Source organism: Nomascus leucogenys, chromosome 5 (assembly GCF_006542625.1).
Source record: "Nomascus leucogenys isolate Asia chromosome 5, Asia_NLE_v1, whole genome shotgun sequence".
NCBI lineage: Eukaryota > Metazoa > Chordata > Mammalia > Primates > Hylobatidae > Nomascus > Nomascus leucogenys.
In genome coordinates, this window is record NC_044385.1 from 31,547,462 (window position 1) to 31,569,923 (window position 22,462).

Here is a 22,462-nt window from a genome sequence, read left to right on the forward strand (position 1 = left end):
ACTTTGTATTAAAATTACATAATGCTTAAATGTAAGACTAGACAACATAATAGAATCACAGATAAATACTGTCCCTGAGACAGGACAATAATTAAAGCTTCACATACTAACTAAGGTGACATGTGATTTTCCTAATTTCCTTTGAATAAATTCTTGATCACATAAATAGGCTTCCAATTTGGCAGCAATTCACAAAATAAGTTAAAAGGCAAAAAATGTTTTTCTATGAAAAGAACCAGATATGCCTATCAAGAAATTTGGTAAAACTGTTAAAAAGTTAACATAATGTCTGAATTTAAAATGTACCTTGAAAAGTATGGCTTTCTAGAACAACTATGTGATTACAATATTTCAATTTCCCCAAAAGAAATAAATTTTGTTTAAAATACCCAACTCTTTAACCTACCTAGAATTTGATTCTCGTAAGTGGCTATGCTGAACTACGGAAGTTGCCGGACTGATGTTAGGAGTAGCACAGCGAGATGTGCTCAAATCACATTGATCCAGTAATTTGAGTAGCTCTTCTTCGGTTGGACCACCTACATCTTAGGAGAACAAATAGTCATTAAAATCACTTAAGTGAAAAGCTTAACCTTGTGACAAACATCTTTCTGTATGAGAACCTACCCTTATCTTCACTTTTGTTAACTATATCCATAGCAGTGGTCAGATCCCACATTTGAATGCTGCCATTTGTATGGCCTGTGAACAAGTAGCGCCTTGGTCTTGAGCCCATCCTACTGGATCCCTCACATTCCCTCACTGTAAATGAGGATATTGTAGTACAGTCAACAGCCTGGATCTCACATATTCTGCAAAAGAAAAGCAGAAAGAGCCCTGATGGGAATGAGCAATTATTTAAAAAGAAGCTATGAAACTAAAAAGACAGAAAGAAAGAAAGCAAACATGTTATACTAGAAAAGACTTTTAAAAAATCATTTAAAATTTATGTGTAAATCTTTAAAATATGAAACCAGAAGAAATATACAGCTCTATGGAGATGGCCCATATTGTATCCATCATTAGGATAATACTCTTAACTTTTAAAAAAGATTTTTATGGCTTTTTAGTTGATTTTCATAAAAGATAAAAGAACCTAAGAGAGAACAATTATTATCCACATTGACGAATGAGGAAACCAAGGGATAACATCAGCAAATGATGTTTCCACAGTCATGTAAGGGCTAACTGAATTGTACTTGACCGAATTAGTTATCCCAGCCTACTTCAAAAGAGTTGAGGGAGTTCATTAAAAAAGAAAAATCGGTATAGGCAAACGCAAGGTCAAAAAAATAGACAAAGAAAAAATACAATCCACATGAATTTGAGAAGCATACAGGAATAGAATATGAAGCTTAGATGAGCTTCCTAGTAGGCTGGACAAAAAGGAGGGAAAAAGTTAATTCCTACATGCCCACATGTAGTGATAAAGACTATCCTAGTCTCATTCTTGATCTCAAGGTTTGTGAATACAGGAATAAACAAACCAAAGTGTTTTTCCTGTACTCTCATGCAACAATCAACTCTAAGGAAAGTGAAAGTTTACCTCCAAATGCCCTTTTAGTTATGTGGGCTCTTGGCTGGATCTAGAAACCAAACTGACACCACACAGACTGACAAGAGAGAAGCATATACATTTTATTAGTTTTACATGTACATGGGAATCTTCACAAGAGAGTGAGGTCCAAAGAAGTGGCCAAAGCAAGATGCTTTTATACAATTTAGACAAAGAATGATAAACTGTAGAACAAATGACAGGATAAAGAAAATCTGACTAGAGGCAGTAAATTTCTAAGGGAATCACTAGAAGATATACATATATATTATATTTAATATATATATTACATATATACTAAATATGTGCAATATATATTTAATATATATTAAATATGTATTTTATATATATACATTATATATATATATAGAGGGACAATGTAAAACTAGTGGAAGGTAAGCATATTCACTCAGGTCTACTGCAGCCCCCAGTTCCCACTCTCTTGTCCTGGTACGGGGAGGATAAAACTCCCAGAAAATCTTTTGGCTTGCTGCATGTAGGAAGAGAGAGGTCAGCTATCCCCTTCTGAAATGATAATTTCTCCAATGTTTTCACCTCAAAATACTCAATATACCAATTTGGCACATTTTGGGGCAGAATGTCCTTCACTCCTTGGCAACAAAAAGGGTTCTGTGACCAAACGGGGTGGAGGGGTTCACCAAACACCAAGCAAGCAATCGATTCTGCAGCAGACACCAGCTAAGTGTCCTCTAACTCAATTTAATTCTGACACTATCTGTCATATCACATAGGTAGAAGACTCAGTCTCACAAAGCTGAGCCCCACTTCAGAGGCTGATCACAAGCCTCAGGTTATTTTGCCTGTGCTTCTGACTGTAAATCAGGGTTCCCACAGCCTCCTCCTTAGGTTCAACTAATTTGCTAGAGTGGCTCACAGAATTCAGAGAAAAGCTCACATTTACTGGCTAATTACAAAGGATACAGATGAACAATAGATTCCCAGGGTAAGGTGTGTGGGAAGGAGCATAGAGCTTCCATGCCCTCCCTGGCCACGCCACCCTTCAGAACCTCCAGGTTTTCAGCTCTCTGGAAGTGCTCTGAACTCAGTTATTATTATTTTAATGGAGGCTCCATTACATAGGCATGATTGATTAAATCATTGGCCATTGATGATCAACTTAGCCTTCAGCTCCTCTCCGCTTCTCAAAGGTTGCGGGGTGGGGCTGAAAGTGCCAACCTTCTACTCCCATCTTGGTCTTTCTGGTGACCTGCCATCAGTCAACTCATTGGCATACAAAAAGACACATCATTTGGAAGACTTTTTGAAGGAATATACCAGGAAACAGAGACAAAGACCAAATATATATTTCACAATTATCACACAAAGGAAATTTTTTTTTTTTTTTAGACGGAGTTTTGCTCTTGTTGCCCAGGCTGGAGTGCAATGGCGTGATCTTGGCTCACTGCAGCCTCTGCCTCCTGGGTTCAAGCGATTCTCCTGCCTCAGCCTCCTGAGTAGCTGGGATTACAGGCGTGTGCCACCATGCCTGGCTAATTTTGTATTTTTAGTAGAGATGGGGTTTCTCCATGTTGGTCAGGCTGATCTTGAACTCCCGACCTCAGGTGATCCGCCCACCTCAGCCTCCCAAAGTACTGCGATTACAGGCGTGAGCCACTGCACCCAACCTGGAAGTTTTTTAATATTTCGCCAGTATAAAGTTTGAAAGAATTATTTTCATGGGCATTATCAGATTTTAAAATTTCCCCTTTTTTTTAGTTGCTAGGGTTTTTTAAAATCATAAACAGGTGACGATTTATCAGATTTTATTCCTGTAATTATCAAGATGATCACAATTTAGTGAATTACATTTATTTTTAAATAGTATCTGTAAATTGATTTAACACGTTCAACAACACCCTCCTCAGAGTCCTGTTTATGTTTCAAATAAAACAAATCAAAATTTGTATGCATATGAAAACTTGGGTCTCAGAAAATACCCTCAGAAGCAAAGTTTCTCTCTGACCTGCAAGGCAAGCCATAGAGACAATCTTTTTCCCCAAGGTGGCTCACAGAAACCAGAACCCTCTTTCCCCAAAGCTAGCCATGAAGCACAAAAATATTACCCTAACATTTCCCTATCTTTCTGTGAATAGCTAGCCATAAAGAAATTAAGGCCCTCACTACAGAGGGGTTCTGCCCCATCCCTGGGAGAAAGGAACGCCACACAGAGACAGTCTCTGCTGGAGTTCCCTACTCAGTCTATTTCTGTTAACTTACAACTTTTTGTCTAGTCACAGTTGTATATGGCTGTCCCTCCTTCTTCTAACCTAAGCATAAAAATGCACACTTTTCCTTGTGTCTTTGGGTCTTCATTCTGAAGGCTCTCGTGTCATATAAAAGTATAATAAAATCAATTTGTAATGTTTTCTCTTGCTAGCCTGTCTTGTTATAGGGGTATCCGCTGTGACCCTTCTGCTTCCACAAAACAAACATAATTTTGATCTTTTTTCCCCTATGTAGATTTCTTTTTTTTTTCTTTCTTGAGACGGAGTCTCGCTCTGTCGCCCAGACTGGAGTGCAGTGGCGCGATCTCAGCTCACTGCAAGCTCCATCTCCCGGGTTCACACCATTCTCCTGCCTCAGCCTCCCGAGTAGCTGGGACTACAGGCGCCCGCCACCACACCCGGCTAATTTTTGGTATTTTTAGTAGAGACAGGGTTTCACCATGTTAGCCAGGATGGTCTCGATCTCCTGATCTTGTGATCTGCCCGCTTCAGCCTCCCAAAGTGCTGGGATTACAGCCGTGAGCGACCGCGCCTGGCAGGGATAGATTTCTTAAAACTACTCCTTTATTTAAAATTTTCTACAAGGCTTTTTCTTGCTTCCTTTAAATAAAACCCTTTCATTTCACTTCTCACTATTAAGAGCCTGAACTGTCCTTAAACAAAATCTTTGGTTCACTATAGCTTTATAAAGGGCTAATTTTCTATTCAATTCTACAGAGTAATTTCTGCATGTTATTTTTGTAACTATAGCTTTTCCTTTGGAATCATAAACTTAAAAATTATAGAATTTGTTTTATCATGCAGAAATTGCACAGTGTTACTGTTAGAGATAACAGAAAGGGGGATATTAGAAATAACAGAAGAGGGGATATTAGAATTGAATAAGTAAATATGATATACTACATTGTTAGAGAATGTTATGATACCAGTTTTAATAACATTTGGCAATTTCTTCACTAAATATGCAGAGAATACCACATCACAGTAATTTATGCAATTTGAGATAATGAACTTTGATGTAAAAAATTCATCTCTCAAAGAATTTATTCATCAAAATATTAACAGATATGTTGAAAATGCAGCCATAAAATTTTAAAATCAACAGGATTAGTAACCCTAAAATGAAAATAAAATGATTCTATACCTAGAAAACCCCACAGTCTCTGCCAAAGGCTCCTAGATCTAATAAACAACTTCAGCAAAGTTTTAAAAAACAAAATAAATGTACAAAAATCAGTAGCATTTCTATACACCAATTAACATTAAAACTGAGAGCCAAATCAAGAATGCAATCTCATTCACAAAAGCCACAAAAAGAATAAAATACCTAGAAATACAGCAAACGAGAGAGGTGAAAGATCTTTATGACAAGAATTACAAAAAACTGCTCAAAGAAAGCAGACAACACAAACAAGTGGAACAACATTCCATCACCATGGATAGAAAGAATATTGTTAAAATAGCCATGCTACACGAAGTAATTACATCAATGCTATTCTTATCAAACTACCAACGACATTTATCACAGAATTAGAAAAAACTATTTCTAGGCCGGAAGCAGTGGCTCATGCCTGTAATCCCAGCACTTTGGGAGGTGGAAGTGGGCGGATCATGAGGTCAGGAGATCAAAACCATCCTGGCTAACACAGTGAAACCCCGTCTCTACTAAAGATGCAAAAAATTAGCCGGGCGTGGTGGCATGTGTCTGTAAACCCAGCTCCTCAGGAAGCTGAGGCAGGAGAATAGTGTGAACCCGGGAGGCAGAGCTTGCAGTAAGCCGAGATTGCACCACTGCACTCCAGCCTGGGCGACAGAGTGATACTCCGTCTCTGAAAAAAAAAAAAAACAAAAACTATTCTAAAATTCATATGAAACCAAAAGAGAGCCCAAATAAAATAGCCAAAGCAATCCTAAGCAAATGAACAAAGCCAGAGATGTCTCACTACCCAATTTTAAACTATTCTACAAGGCTACAATAACCAAAACAGCATGGTACCGGTACAAAAACAAACACATAGACTAAAGCAACAGGATGGAGAACCCAGAAAACAAAGCCATACACTTAAAACCACCTGATCTTCAACAAAGCTGATAATAACAGGGAAAAGACTCCCTATTCAATAAATGGTGCTGGGATTACTGGCTAGGCATTTGCAGAAGATTCAGACTCAACCCCTTCCTCTTACTACATACAAAAATCATCAGAAGGTGGATTAAAGACTTAAATGTAAAACCTAAAACTGTAAAAAGCCTAGAAGGAAACCTAGGAAATATCAACCTGGACATCAGCCCTGGCAAAGATTTCATGCCAAAGACTCCAAAAGCAACTGCAACAAAAACAAAAATTGACAAGTGGGACCTTATTAAAGTAAAGAGCACTTGCGCCACAAAAGAAACTATCAACAGAGTAAACAGACAACCTACAGGATAGGAGAAAATATCTGCAAACTAAGCATCTGACAAAGGTCTAATATCCAGCATCTATAGGGAACTCAAATCAGCAAGTAAAACATGACTCCATTAGAAAGTGGGCAAACGACACGAACAGACACACGTCTCGAGATTGCAGTGAGCCGAGATCACGCCACAGCACTCTAGCCTGGCAACAGAGCAAGGCTCCATCTCATTCATAAATAAATAAAATGAAAACAATAACCTTCCTAATGGACTATTAACAGGAATTTTACTTTTTTCATTTATTTGACACGCAAAAAACTTTTTCCCTGCAACTTTTAAGTTCTGGAGTACATGTGCAGGATGTGCAGGTTTGTTACACAGGTAAACATGTGCCATAGTGGTTTGCTGCATAGATCAACCCATCACCTAGGTATTAAACCCAGCATCCATTAGCTATTCTTCCTGATGCTCTCTCTCTCTCCAGCCCCCCTCACCCCCAACAGGCTCCTTGTTGTGTGTTGTTCCCTCCCATGTGTCCATGTGTTCTCATCGTCAAAAAAATTTGTTTAAAGCAGAGGAATGTTGAAGCAAAATCTGAGATTATAAATAATAATTTTAAAAGAAGTAATATTTCAGTCAATAGAAAAGGAAGAGGAAATTAACTTCTACTATACATCTATTATGGTTAGGTACTATGCGAGATATTTCATTTTTGAAATTTATTTTATCCTATGATATCCTGCCAAAGTCGTTGAACCTTATTTTATAAAGAAACTGGGATAAGGGAAATAAAATAACTTGAGTTGTATTTACATAGCTAGTAACAGGAAGTGCCAGAATTAGTTCAGCCGTCTGCCAGCAAATTGACTATGTTCTTTAAGTTTGAATAGAAATAATTTCTGAAGACAAGCAGAGGAATACTGCCAGTGCCATATGATGGAAGCATAAGGGCAGCATTCACATACAAATACTGAGGAGACTGCATAAAGACAGGAATCCTGCTCTCACGGAGACAGACAATTTCTCTCCATGTTAAAGTAGATGGAAATAGGTCTAAAATAGAAAAAAAAATGGGTGCTATGTTGTAAGCTGTGCCAAGATTATGCAAATTAGTGTTATTAATATCATTTTTATTTTAAAAGGGGATACTGAATCAGGAAATCTGTAATGTGTTTTATTTGAGAAACATCAATAATGTATACAGATTTATATGGGATGGAAAATATTTAAGTTCTAGGTTTTTTAAAGATAGAAACTGTTTATAATAACAAAATTAATAAGTATTTATGTTTGGCCATGAAAAAAAGTTCACTGTTCTTATTCTATTACTAGTCCCTCCTAACTGTTCACAGCATCAGTGAAACTCTTAAATCCCAGAAAGTAAGCATAAAGTATACTGTCTTAATTTTAAGTTACGATTATGAGATAATAGACTTCTGTCCCAACAATTTGTTTCTAGTAGCACTCTTCGGTCAGTATGTCAAATTATGCCATATGTTTTGTAAGACAAAAGGTGGCTTCTGAATACAAATATTTTTACAATAAAGTGTTACCTTTTTCCAGTAGATGAGAGTCTTACAAATAGTTTGTTGGTGATGGGAACAACTTTCTGGATAAACACCTGTTGATCGTCTCGCTCTCCAAAAGGTCCTTGATCAGAAAACAAAAACGTCAAAAAATTAATTAAAGTTTTATTTTTTTTTCATTTTACAAAAGGAACATTAATATTAATACAAGAAAAGAATTTCTTATACGTATCAATATGGTATCACATTTCAGCTCAAAATCAGACATGCAATAAATGTATACAAGTACTTCAATTTGCATTAAAAATTTTTAAAGGAATACACAATTATTTCTAAATTATATTTTATATATAACTAAGGCTATAAAAGCTAAAAGAAAAAATTTCCTAAGGTGCTACATTAACAGTACTAGCAGGAGACCTGTTAAGATATTTACTATCTTTGGGGATGTGCTTAGATTCTTATAACTTAAAAAAGACATATACATTAAGTATTTCATGTACTGATTTTACTTTTTAGAAGACAACACACAAAATCTTAAAATATAAAGTGAAACTTCATCAGATGGAATGTAATTAGTTGAGGGTTCTGTTAACCACATTTCTTCCTTTAGTATTTCTTCTCTTTAAAGATGTAAATTAAAGAAAAACACACACACAATTTTATATAAGGTAATCAGTAAACCAAAAGAGAAAAACACAGTATGAAGATTAAAGTACAGTATAAAATGTACTACTGAGTTGCACCCTGAAGCTTTTCAATCTAAAAGGAAAGATTCAATTATTTTCACTTTATTGTATTTGGCAAGACAGATAAATAGCCCATCACATTTTAGAAAGATCCTGAACAACAATGTAAATAAAAAAAGTTTTATTGTAAATCTTTTTACAATACTTTTTATGAATTGTAAGTTGATATTATTTTAGCTTTAAAGACAATACATCCCAAGTTATGTTACATGAACATACATGTACTTATTAAATGAACCAGTCATCTTTATTATTAGCTAATACTTATACTGTACTTACTATGTGCCACTGTAAATGCTTTCCAAATATATACTCATTTTAATCACCATAATAACCACATAAGGGAGGTACTATTAATTACCATCTCCATTTTACAGATGAGAAAAATAAGGCATCAAGAAATTAGTTAACCAAAGATCTCATAGGTCCTATATGATGGAAGTGGAATTCAAACAAACCTAAGCTGTCTGGCTCTTCAGTATACTATGCAGTTGCTCAATAACTGGAACTTTCTGATCTCTAATTTTATTAAAATGACAGTCCTCATTCAATAACTCATAAACAAAGTCAAAATAGTGACAATGAATAAAATAACTCAGAATAAAATAACTAGGAACGAGAAGACTATAGAACTGTATCTTCTCTCCCCTTGAACTTCATATTGACATGAGACTGACCCATAACCTATTCTTCATAACTTAATTCTTTGCCCTCTCTTCCCCCACCTCCCATTTATAGTTTCCCTTCCCAACTGGCTCCTTTCCTTGGAATACAAAATATTCCTAGATCTTTCTTAACTTTAATGAGGGAGAAAGTTGGAGGAATAAAAAAAATGACCTTTGATCACTTCTTGGCCTTTTGGCTAAGATCATATGTAAAAATAGGACCTTTGAACTTCCCTGCCTTCCAACTAGCTCCACTACTTCTTTATTTCATGGTCATCTCCAATATCTATTACCCCATTACCCATTACAATGTAGATTCCACCTTTACCACTCTCCTGAATCTGGACTCTACTCTGTTCCACTAATCTGCAAGTCCATTTATCTCAGAAGATATATATTTTTTAAATACCACTATAAAGAGGAATGAAAAACCTCCCTGTCCCCTTTATCTTACTGGGTTTTATAATTAATTTACAGGGCTGTTTATAAATCTCTCTTTATTCACAATACACATGCTCTCCCTGAACAACATTCATCTACTGCTGGGGCTTTCAGGTGCTTCTTATATGCTGAATACTCATAAACGTAACTTCTAGTTAAGGTCTTTCTCCAGGAACCAGGTATATCTTCATACCACAGAATATCCATATGCATCATCACTCAAAACATACAAGTCTGAATTCATCTTTGTTTTCAAAATAAGTTCTTCTTTCTATATTTCTTTATTTAGTAAATAATACTCAGCTACTCCATTTCTCAAGAATCCTTAGGGTCCCTTTAGACTCCTTCCTCTCTCATGCTTGCCACATCTAGTCAATGATCACCATGCACTTTGGTTAATAAATTCCTCCTTTCTGGTTTCCTTGCTTCACCCTCTCAAGTCTTCACTGTCAAGTCTTCTTGCATGCTCTTGAAAGATGAATTATATATATCACAAATCTAGTATCATTCCCAAACTCTTCAAAAGGTCCCCATTACTTACAAGATAAAATCTAAATTTCTTAGTTTGATGTATAGATGCCTTCCACGATCTGGCACTGGCCTATTCACTCAGTATGTCTTACTATTCTTACCCACATAGCCTATAATCCAACAATTAATGACCTTCTTGACATTTTCTAAACTTGCCAAGTTCCCTTGGCCTCTACCCTTTTAACTTGCTGTTTTCTCTGCCAGGAATGTTCCAACCTTAGAAACTTCCACACCCAACAAATGTCTATCCTTCATGTATCAGTTCAAACATTAAAACCTCTGTGTGTTCTCTGTCTGAATGGTAGCTTCTGTCAACATTAAGTGGGGTATCTACCTCCTAAATTGTCAAGATTAAATGAGAGCATATATTGCAACCTCTAACATAGATGCTGGCACTATCTCCTCTGGGTTCTTTTTGACCTATGCCTTTTAGCAGAGTTGCAAAATACAACTGTTTTATTTTAATTCCCACTGATCACTACATTGTAAGTTGATGTTCACCGCACTTTTTAAAATTTCTAATATCTAGAACACAAGTACTCAATAAATATTTGTTGAATAAATGACAATATAAACTTCCAGTGCCTAGAATCATGCAGAGAACTGGGATTATATAACAACTGTTAAAACTGGTAACACTGCATATTTCTCTTTCTAAAAATAATAAGGCTGTGGTAGTAGAATTCTCTTAAGTAGCTTATAAGGACAGTGAGATTCCTTCAAATGGGGCCGGGGTGGAATGATCTATCTCTATGAAGACTGCATATGTGTATGCACACGTGTGGATGTGTGAGTGCCCATGTGCACATGTATGTATGGTGTATAGAGAGAAAATCTAAACTAAACTTATACACCTTTTGCTGAAATCAGAAAATATCAATGGAGACATGCTACGTTGTTTCCTAATGAATATTACGATGTCATCAAAATGACTCTCATTTATAGGAACAGACGTTTTTCTAGCTTCAAACTTTATTTTCAGTAGATTAACAAAAAAAATTTCAAATGTCAAATGTACACAGCTATCATAGTTTAAATAATAAATAAAAGTAGTTAACATGTGAAGATGATATTCTTTAAATGATGAAACATTAATAAGAGGAAAAATTTGCTCTCCTAACATTTTAATGAAAAATGCTGCAATAAAATAATTTTGTGAATTTATAGAATTTAATCAGAAAAATACACTAAAATTCTGTTTAAGATTTCAAAATTAAAATGGAAAATTTGTATTTAAAACTCATTTTTGTGGTTTTATTAGTTGATATGCTTCTTCTGAACAGCTAATATAGTATCTAAAAATGCCCCCAAATAACGTAACCCACCTATGTCATTTCCAGAGGAATAGCTACCATGACTTTCTGTCTCCTCCAGGGATAGTATCTTGAATGACGCTAAAGGAGTAGAACCTGGCTGAGTAGAGATCATTCCTCTGAATCGTGTTACTGTCCACGTCCGGACATGATTATTATCTGCACAGACTAGCAGAGAAAGAGAACACAAAAGAATACAAAATTACTTTTAAAAACGCATTTTAGCTTTTTTCACTATCATCTACATTAAACAGATCAGAGTATAAGTGGCAAATGACATATTTATCTTAAAACTATACTTGATTTGTAACTACTTAACAAGAGTGAGAAAACTGAATATGTTTTACCTTGCTGCAAAATATAAGGTACGTCAAGTAAACCTACAGATCCTCATAAAAATAGCTTATAGGTTATAAATGTAGTAAAGATTAAAAATAATGTGTGTGTAAGAAAAAAGATGCAGAATATTATCCTGCTCTGTGGCTAAACTACATAGTAAACAGTTTCCTAGTTTATTTTTCCTAACTATAGAAACTGTTTCTGCTTATGCTACTCAACTATTAACCTAGATCAGAACTTACCGAAAAATTATTGGCACAAACGATATCTGTCAAACATCTTGAGCAATCAGCTATTTATTGCCCACTCATAGTTACATTAAGGAAAATTAAGATTCTGTACTGAAGCTGAGCATTATTTTCATATAAAGTCTGTATTTAAAAAACATACTCCAATTAGTTTTATTTATTTTGTGAATAGAATATTAACTGAGCATATACTGAAATGTCTCCTCGTCTAGCTCTACTTTTTTTTGTCTGAGTACATATTCTATTTGAAAATATACACCATAAAATGTATCACTAATGCAAAAACTACTTTTTTTGGCATGCTTTAATAAAAAATATACTAATTTTGCCATTTACAATTTTAGAACATCTGTTATTATAAGGAATGAACTATGAACTCATCAGTAAATATTAGGAAAGTATCTAAAATTTCTTGTATACACACATACATAATGTTTACTACTGGGTAAAAATGTGTTACATATTCTACAGTTACACATATTTTAAACAAAACTTTAGAAAGAAATTTAATTTTGGCAAACAGCAATAAGTAACATCTGTGTACTTTCTATTCTTATATAACAAAATTCTCAATTATTAGGTTGTCAGTTTTCTGGTGAAAAAGGGACATTTTGTTCTAGGCTATTTAGTTTCATGGGAAATCATTTCCTGATTTCACTACTAAGCTTACAGGATTCAGAAAAATAATTTAAATATTTTTAGTTGATTCAATTGGACAATTACGTCAATTTTGCTAATATTAGACATTATCTAAAGTTTTTCTTTAAGGGATTAAAATGCACTATAGGGAAAACAATGTCATTACATATGTGTTAATATCCACCAGGTGGCAGAATAACGTAACTGAGTATACACAAAATACTCCAGGTTTTTTGTTAAAAAGGATATTTCTCTTGACAAACTTACAAAAGTTTCAAACCTACATGAAATATCTGATGTTAAAATACAAGTTTTACCAAGTAGTTCCTTGGTCTCACATCCTACAATAACATTATAACCACCAAAATAATAGCAATTATTACAGAGTATCTCTATACATTATCATCTAAACATCACAATAACCCTTCAAAACGACCTATTTTCTCAGAGAACTGAGTTGCCTTATTTCATAACATTTATTCAGCATCTTTTATGTGTCAGAATTATGCTAAGTGCTGAGAACACAACAAAGTTTCTGCTACTGGAGAATTTTCTAGAAGAGATAGAGATAATAAACAAGCAAATAAATGATTAAGTGATAAAGCTATGAAGAAAACAAAGCAAGGTACCGTTAGAGAAAGTTATTGTTGGACAGAGGTTTGGCTAATTTAATTTAAAGCAGGTGGCCAAGGAGTCCTCATTGAGAAGGGCTTTGAAATGGCACCAGAATAACAAGAATGCAGCCAAACAAATATCTATGGGCAAACCATTTGAAATAAAAAGAACAAACGCAAAAGTTTGAAGGCATTTTTAAGAAATAGGAAAGCCAACAGGTTAGAGTGTTATCAGCAATGAGAAAAGTGACATGGGAGTTGGGAAGAAATTTTAAAGGTAAGTAAAATCTAGAACAAGAAAAGCCATATAGGCTATGGTAGAAATTTAAATTTATTCTAAATACAATTAGAAGCCATCAGGAATCAAACTTGGTTTGCATTTCTAAAAGATGCTTCTGGCTGCTGTGTGGAACACGTACCATAGAGAAGGAAAAGTTGAGAAGTTACTACAGTCATCTAGGGGAGAAAGGATGATGACATGAGACACTAGACTGACAGCAATGAAAAGTGACTGGATATGTGACATAACGTGGCAGCAAAACCAACAGGACTTACTGATGAATTGTACTATGTGGGAGGTGAAAGAAAGGGAGAAATCAAGGGTGATTCCTAGATTTTCAGCTTGAGTAGATAAGTAGATGGTGATACTGTATACTAAGATGGCTTTTGAGGGAGAAATCATTAAGTTCTATTTTGTCCAACTTAAATTTGAGATGCCTATTAAACATACAACCAGAGATCCAGATACTAGATATACAGATTTGGAACTCTTTGGATGGTCACAGGTGGAGGAAAGTTTGGGAGCCACTGACATATAATTACTATTCAAATAACCGGGAAAGTGCAGATAAAAGAATAGAGAGTCTAGGAAAGAGCTCAAGGGCAATCCAACACTCAGCAATTGGGCAAAACAGGAGGAACCAGCAAGAGTTAGAAACTCCTCAGTGGGGCAGGGGAGTAATGTTTTATGAAAACCTAACAGACACTGTTTTAGCAAGGCATACTTATACTACAAACAATTACACATTCAATAAAAGCATAATCATTCAGCTATGGACTGAATTTCAGCTCCACATGGTGTTTAATTAGATTGAGAAACTTTCACTACATCTTTCACAAAAGATGCATTATCTTCTAGCCAGCCATCACAAAAACAAATCTGATACATGAAAACCACGTTTGTAAAAATTTTAAGTTGGGCAAGAACTGCTCTACAAAAGGAGTTAATGTAAGACTCCTCTAGAAAGCAAGCTTTACTGACATACCCAACTCACAATGCAATTTTCACAAAGCCTTTTAGAAATCATCTTTCATACACAATGAATTTCTTCAATAGAATTTTGCTTTGTAATCAGAAAGTACTATTCGTTAAACTGGAAAATTAGTATTTAATTTTTTATGTATCCAATTAGTATTTAATTAAAAATTTTATACGATTATGAAGAACTACAAACCCACGAAAAGGTTATTTTCTTCAAATAATCTCTACAATTGTAATTTTTATTATTTTTGAGATGACAAAATATCAAAATACACATTTAAATCTACAGTTTTAGCATTACACCATAATATAATCAACCCAATTTATATTAAAAGTAAAACTTGAAAAATTTAATAAAAATTCCTCTTAGCAGGGTCATAATAAATATTTTGCAATAAGATATGCCAAGAGAGCCAAAAAAAAAAAAAAAAAACACATCTCCTAAATTTATGTGTATTAAAACCAGGTAAAATAAAAAACATCTTTATTTTGTTTTCCTCTTTTTTGGTAGAGATGGGGTTTCACCATGTTGCCCAGGTTAGTCTTCAACTCCTGGGCTAAACCGATCCACCTGCCTTGGCCTCCCAAACTGCTAGGATTTATAGGCATGAGCCACCATGACCAGTTCAAAGAAATCTTTAAAAGACAATCATAATTTCTTCAGTTATTACACTTTTCTAGTACTTCTTTTAGTATATTTTTCTCACATAAACACTGAGTTTTCATTCTTTTAATGGAAATAACACACAGAGCGAAGTTCCTTACCAGTACTAACGAAATCATTTTACCTGATACAAGATGCTTCTCTGATAGCATGATTTTTGTTACAGGACTTCGGTGAACTGTGAAAGTCTGAAAAAGCTGAGGACCTGACCCAACTGTCTCTGGGTGTTGTACAATCACTCGTACTGCTCCAGAGCTCGTACCATAGGCGATCTCAATCCAGTTACCACTGACACCTATATAAAGTCAAGAGTTGACAGGTGATATATTATGGAACAATAATAAAAAAGCTACCCTTGCAAAGCTTCCCTATGATAAAATAGGCAGAGCTGGATTCACTGTTTATATCAGCCCCAAATCTAGTTCAGTAAAAAAAAAATCTTAAGACTTCTCCGGTCATCTCAAAATCATTATTTCCTTGATAAATCTTTTCCTAACCTTCACTCCAAGACGTAACTATTCACCTCCTGCCTTGCACTATTAGGTTCTATCACAGTAATTATAACACACTAATTCTGTACTTATTTCTATGTCTAGCTACTTCTATTCCTTATTGACAAAGACTGAATCATAATCATCTTTTTATCTGTCACCTTACGGAGTGCCTGAGACACCGTAGGTACTCAACATAGTTTAAAGAATTCATAAATCTGCCATGCCAAGAACACTACTGAAACAGCATAGTATTCCAAAAGCAATATTCCTTATTATGTCTAGCCTAGAATTACCATCTGCTTTACTTAAACTACAATAGTAAATCATTCTCAAATAATCAAGCATTATATATACTATTTAAGTTTCAAAACACTGTGCTAGGGAATAAACATACCCATTACATTGCTTACATCATACTTAAAATATGTTGTTTCTTCTAATCATCTAAGGTTCAGTTGTGTCTTTTTTTTTTCCTTTTTTTAAAAAAGTGCCCAGACCCCATTGCAAATTTAGATAGGAAAAAATTCAGTGACCTATATTCTTAAAAGCTTCACGGATAGAGAACGTCTTAGCTTTACTAGCTGTTCTAGTTTTACTAACTGATTCATTTGAAAATACTTGAATCAAAGGAAAAAAAGCATGTCATGAAAAACACTTCCTAGAACCAGAAAGATGACTCCATTTTTCATGCCTTAAAATCTCCCTGCCACTACAAAAGAAGTGCTTTGATTTGTAAAACTTTCCCAGTTTTATGCCTGCCTTTTAACTAGATTAAAAAAAAAAATCCACAGCTCATTCTGGAGCAGGGGTTGTTACACTTTCTGTAAGGGGCCAAGTAGTAAACATTTTAAACTCTGCATGCCACACTGTCTCTGTCACAACCTCTCAATTCTGTCATTGTGGCATAAAAGCAGCCAAAGACAGCTGGTATCAAAAAGAGCCAGCTTGGCTAGAAATCCATGGTTTACTGAACCCTATTTCTAGAGTAATACAATTTAAGTCCTACTATGGTTTCAGTCAAATTCATAGGTATACTCTTGAATATTTCTTTCATACTAACAATTATGGTTTCTTTTAATAACTTAAATAAAATGGTGACTTATATAAGTAGCACATCCAAACCTATTAGTATTACTGAATACATATTGTTTCTTAGAACTCCTTTCATTACAGATAAATTTTAAATTTCCCATTTGTGCTTGTCTTTTACTCTAGAATACAAAAATTCTTACTACTTTACAGAACTAATCTGTTACTTTTATTGCAATGGCCTCTAAAATGCACTGAAAGCTATAAAATGCCTTTTTTCTACAGCTTAAATTTTTAAATTCCCAAGAAAATAAGCTTAGTTTCCAGTACTAGTCTAAGAACTTTTTATTTTTTAAAAAGCTCCTAATTTTGAAGTGAAAAATTAGTCATGTTAATAGGAAGACAAATGTGCAGAATTTCTTTTTTTAATTTCAGCTAATATTATAATAATATGGCTCAACAAATGCAATTCAGCAGAAGGGAAGTTCCAATTTTCCACCTCAAATTATGTTTGTTTACTGGTCATGTTTGACTTCAGTATAAAACTGAATACAAATTTTAGACTTAGTAGAGATGAAATCCTTAGCACTGCAGTTCTCAAAAAGAAAGAAACCAGTTTAATTTGACCTAGTCACATAATAAACTAATGAATAAAAAGATAAAAAGTCAAGAACGTATATAATTGGTCATGTACTAACTTGTTTTGGGTGTGAGGTAAACACTCAGAGCAGTGATAGCATCGTTTGAAGGATCATGATACAGTTCAGTTACAAGAAGATCATTATCTTTCATTCGCAAGGGGAACTTCTGCATATCTAAAACATAAAAATGTTAAACAGCATTAAAATAAATAGCATATCTATTTAAAACTGAAAGGTAATGTTTTCTTGTTCTCATTTAAAAAATTACATTAAGCAGGAGCATTTTAAGTGACTGTACACTTACCTATGTAATATATTGATCCATTGTTACATCCCAGCAGAAGGAATGATCCAGCAGTGTCATAACTAGTTATAGGAACAACATCTTGAACCTGATGTAGTAAGAGAATTGTCAGATGTTAGATAGTAATTATAATTTCTATTTTCTGGTCAATTTCCTCAAAACTTTGATTCTTCTGGTAAAGAGGCAACCAACATCCAATTTTAGTAGGGCTTAGGAAATAAACTTTCCTTAGGTGCATGCATGCATACACATATACAAAAACATGCTATAGAGGAGAACCATCAATATACTTCCTTCAAAATATTTTTTTTTAATTGTATTTCCCACAGCAGTACTTTCCTTTCTCAATTTCAATGGGTTGTCTCCTCTTTCTTTGCATATGATCACTAGATCGCAGCCCACTGGAACTGGAAGGCCAAGTCTGACCATGTCCCTCTCTTTTCCCTTTCTCATAGAAGAGATGAAATGACCTGTCCAAAGTCACACAGTAAGCAAGTGATAGAATCAGAACTAGTAAACAAAGCAACTGATTTCCAGAAAGTACTTGCTCCCTTGATAATTTATTATTTCTCTTAAAAGGTGGTATTCTCTATTTTTCATTCTCCTTGCTAAAGATTATTTGTTTTCTAGGAAATGGCAAGGCAAACAAAGTCTCTTTTGTATTTATTTTTTTAAAGTATAGGAATAAAAAAATTAGTTTTTCCAGGAAAATCAATCTAGTTTACAAATTAATACCTTCCCATACGTGTGCTAAAAGAAACAGCAAAGGGCTTGAGTTTTACCACAAAACAAAACAAAAAGCAAACAAACAAAAACCATAAAAAGTGTGGGTGCCGTGGCTCATGCCTGTAATCCCAGCACTTTGGGAGGCTGAGGCAGGCGGATCACCAGAGGTCAGGAGTTCGAAATCAGCCTAGCTAACACGGTGAAACCCTGTCTCTACTAAATATACAAAATTAGCTGGGCGTAGTGGTGCACGCCGGTAATCCCAGCTTCCCAGCTACTCGGGAGGCTGAGGCAGGAGAATCGCTCAAACCTGGGAGGCAGAGGTTGTGGTGAGCCAGGATCGTATCGTGCCCCTGCACTCCAGCCTGGGCAAGAGTGAGACTTGGTCTCCAAAAAAAAAAGTGTTTGCTAGGATAGCTGCAATACTATTTTAGTAGAGTGATATTCTACTATTCATCAAAATGAATCTTCCCTGTTTACAGCCAGGCCAGACATGCCCGTTAAGCTTCTTCACAGATGACATTTCAATGAATTATTAAGACACCAAGTTTTGCATACAAATCTAAAAGATTTCCAATAATTTAAAAGTTAAAAATGTTAAGGGACTTTTACTTTTCATATACTATATCTGGCTTTCACTTGAAAAGTTAAAATCTAAACATTATCTGCTTAACATTTAAGTACTTTTTATGCACCACATATTATCCAAGAGAACAAACACTGAACTAGAGATAAGGGATGTGAGGTATCTCCTTGCTCTCTAGGAGCTGGTAAACTTGTGAGAAAGAAAAATAACAGACAATTATAGTGTGACAGGCACTAGAATAGACTACAATACAATCACAGGAGAGAGGGGAAGAATTGCCATCTCAATGCTGGTTGGTGAAGAGCAAAGATCAAGGAAGGTTCACAGAGGAAGTGAAGCTTGAAGACTGAAGTCAACTATGAGTTAGGTAGGGCAAGGGGAAAGAGAATATCTGAAGAGCAAGTAAAGCACAGAATCTAGGTTCATTCTAATTAAAAACAGAAATAACTAAAACTTGGAAATAATCATTCTTCTAAGCTCTTCCTGTATATAACCCTAATTTCTGTACCCTCTCAATGTCATGCAGTTATGAGTTACACTAGAAATATCTTAAAGAACTCAATCGTCATGCCCTTTCCTGAGGTCAGGCTTTTAATTAAAGCCAATGCCAAAACATTTTATACCAGGAAAACACTGAGTGCTTTTCAGTGATATCAGTAAAGATGTCTAAAGGATGGAGGGGAGACTGCTTTACACACCACTAACCAATTTTCTTACTTAAGTTAGCTAAATCATTTTAGCTCTAGCACGAAAGGAAAGGGCTTCAACTCCTACCCCAGATTCTTCATGGCAGGAAAATGGGGACAGACAAGGCCATGAAATTCTTTTCCCTTTGGATACATTTTTTTTTTTTTTTCAATGAAAGAGCAGCAAGAGCCTAGCGCTTCCCAAGGCACAAAGGCAAACATATTTACCATTTATTCTCTGGGAGGATGGGCTCCAGGATTAAAGGCTTGCTACTTCTTTTCCTGTAACCTTTAATCATGATCTGCTTTTCTTTCCATATCTACCCCTCAATACAGGGAAAACAGAGAAAGCAGAGGATAAGCAGAGTTACAGTGAGTTACAACTGCTGAGTTCTCTCCCAGCACAAGCAAGGAAGCAGCCACTGTGTGGCCTCCTCTTCTTCGTCCTAACAACTTCATGGCAAGAATCCAAGAAACCATACTGATTAGTATGCATGGTTCAGTCATGTGGTCACAAATATAAAATGGAAGTGGATTTTTCTCTTATAAGGTAGCACACAGTGATTACCACTAATTTCTACATGTAAATTTAAATTTACAGTTTTAAAATACCAGTCTATCTTCCCATATAAGGCCCCTAGAATCTTTTAACTACAATCTCTATACCTGTAAACTTACCATTATTTTTTACAGGATGTTTTAACCTTCGTCCATTACTTTTTAAATAATCACTTATCTAAATTTACCATCGTATTTACCAACATCTTTCCTAATCACTGCTTAATGCATTCCATTTCTTCCCCTTCAAATATAACCTTCTTCTCAAAAGGCATTTTTCTTTAGTAGTCCTTTCAAAAATTCTCTCTGAAAAAAAAAACCCTTCTCATTCAGGTTTGAATGATAGTTTTGCGTGTATGAAAACCTAGTTTGAAAGTTACTTTCTCTACCATTTGGAGAATGCCTGTTGTCTTCTGGTGTCTACTACTGGTGATGAGAAATCTGATCAAAGTCTAATTACAGGCAAACTGTCACTATTCTGTGAATACTTTTTATCATAATTTATCTTTTATTATAGCACATTTAAACATTTAGGCTGCCAAGACTTGTTACATTTCTTTAATCAATAAATTCATGTCCTTTTTCATTTCTCCTAAATGTTAGCAGATGTTATCTTTTCCAATATGGCTCTAGTCTGTTCCTATCTGAAATGCTTTCTCACTTTTTCCTTCTTTTTCATATTTTCTATCTCACTCTCTTGGCTCAACTGGAAATGATTTTCTCAGATGTGTCTGTCAATTTACTAATTTTCTTCTAGCTGTGCTTCTATTTAACCATTAAATAAATTAAAAATTTTTTTTCAATGACCTTTTAATTTTCAGTATTTTATTTCCCTCCATTTTCTGATTTGTCCTATTCCTTCAATACAGCAGCTTTCTAATTGTTCCATTTTTTCCAATTTGGGGATTGCAAATTTTTTTATGTTTGATGAGTTTTCATTATTTGTTTCCATGTGAAGTTTATAAGTTTTGGGAGGTTATTTTAGTAGAAATTACTCCTTCTACAGGATTCTTGTGTGCTCTCTTTTGAGAAAGTGTTCTAACTGGTGTCATATCTGTATCTAGAAATGTAAATGGTCCTAGATCGGTTTCTCAAATTGGAGTTCTCATAGAACAAAGACAAGTCTTTGTGCTTCAATTCACTCCTAATTTGAATATGTTGGTTTCAATTTCTAGTGGTTTCCTCTTGCATCTCCTTTTCCCATTCCAAGACACCAAACACACATCAAACTTTCTTGTTCCAAGATTATTGGGCAAACTTTTCCCAGTCTTCTCAGGGATTGAGAAACTTAAAACTTCAGATTTTTGTAGGATGCTCAATTTCTACTGTCCCATGAAATCATGCCTTCTGCTTTTGCTAAAATCCCAGATCCCAGAGCCTTTACTTTGGTATGTGGTATGCAAGTGTGTATAAACAAACTAGTCAATTAACATAATTTAATACTTAGTATAAACAATATACATTGCTTCAATATTTGTATCTAGTATTTCTATATATAAATTTAGAATGTCTAAATCTAAGTAAGAATCTCATATTTCTTAGTATAAATTCTGTAAGTAAGCAAACAGACCATAGTTAAGACAGCAGTCAAGACATAATACTGAAAAGTCAACCCTCTCTCTCCCCAACAAAAAGTGAGCCTAGGATTCCTAGGATGCCTGCCTTATTCCTATTCCTCATATGCAGAGGTCTGTAAACCTGTCACATACACAAAAAGTTTGCTTCTAACATCAGTGCTACAGGTGCCTCACAACAGGAAAGAGAGAAGCTAAATCAAACAAGTCTCCCAAATTCTTGTCCAGCCTAGCTCATCAGACCACAGAAATTCACTTTGAATTCTTGTTCCCAGAACCAATATTTCCTCCCCAAACTCAGCCTCCACTGTGTACTTAGAGGCTAGGCTATCACTCATATGGTACTATGGCTGAAGATCTCTATTTCTCAGAATACACACAGAGTTGTCTGATTCTTTAGGAAGTAAAGTACATAATGCCTTTCTAGAGCTAACTTCCAAAGCTGTCTGCTTTGACATGAGAATGAAACATGTATAATCTATGTTTCCAATATAAATCTAAATTTAAAATATCAACTTGGGAAATAGTGCCTAAAAATTGCTATTAGGCTATGTAACAGCCTAGGCTACCTATTTGACAATACCAATTAATTCCTTATTAATCTTCTTTTGTAACATAATTCTATGTGTGTGGGCGAGGGGGTGGAATTAAACAAAAAAAGGAAACAAGAAACTGA

The 22,462-nt window shown here is 34.9% G+C and overlaps 1 protein-coding gene across 4 annotated transcripts in view; it reads right to left on the bottom strand.

The window, feature by feature from the left end:
- Positions 1–22,462, bottom strand: part of KCTD3 (potassium channel tetramerization domain containing 3) — a 57,156-nt gene that overhangs the window by 2,105 nt on the left and 32,589 nt on the right. For 2 of the 4 annotated variants that reach the window (XM_012506629.2, XM_030812876.1), the window contains exons 11-17: positions 17,657–17,744; positions 17,410–17,526; positions 15,313–15,483; positions 11,436–11,591; positions 7,752–7,848; positions 628–812; positions 407–539 (exon numbers count right to left, since the gene is read on the bottom strand). In XM_012506629.2, the coding sequence (XP_012362083.1) occupies positions 407–539; positions 628–812; positions 7,752–7,848; positions 11,436–11,591; positions 15,313–15,483; positions 17,410–17,526; positions 17,657–17,744 (947 nt within the window). Of the gene's footprint in view, positions 1–406; positions 546–627; positions 813–7,751; positions 7,849–11,435; positions 11,592–15,312; positions 15,484–17,409; positions 17,527–17,656; positions 17,745–22,462 lie in introns of all 4 variants that reach the window. The other 2 variants (XM_003265109.4, XM_012506630.2) reach the window with 1 other exon arrangement.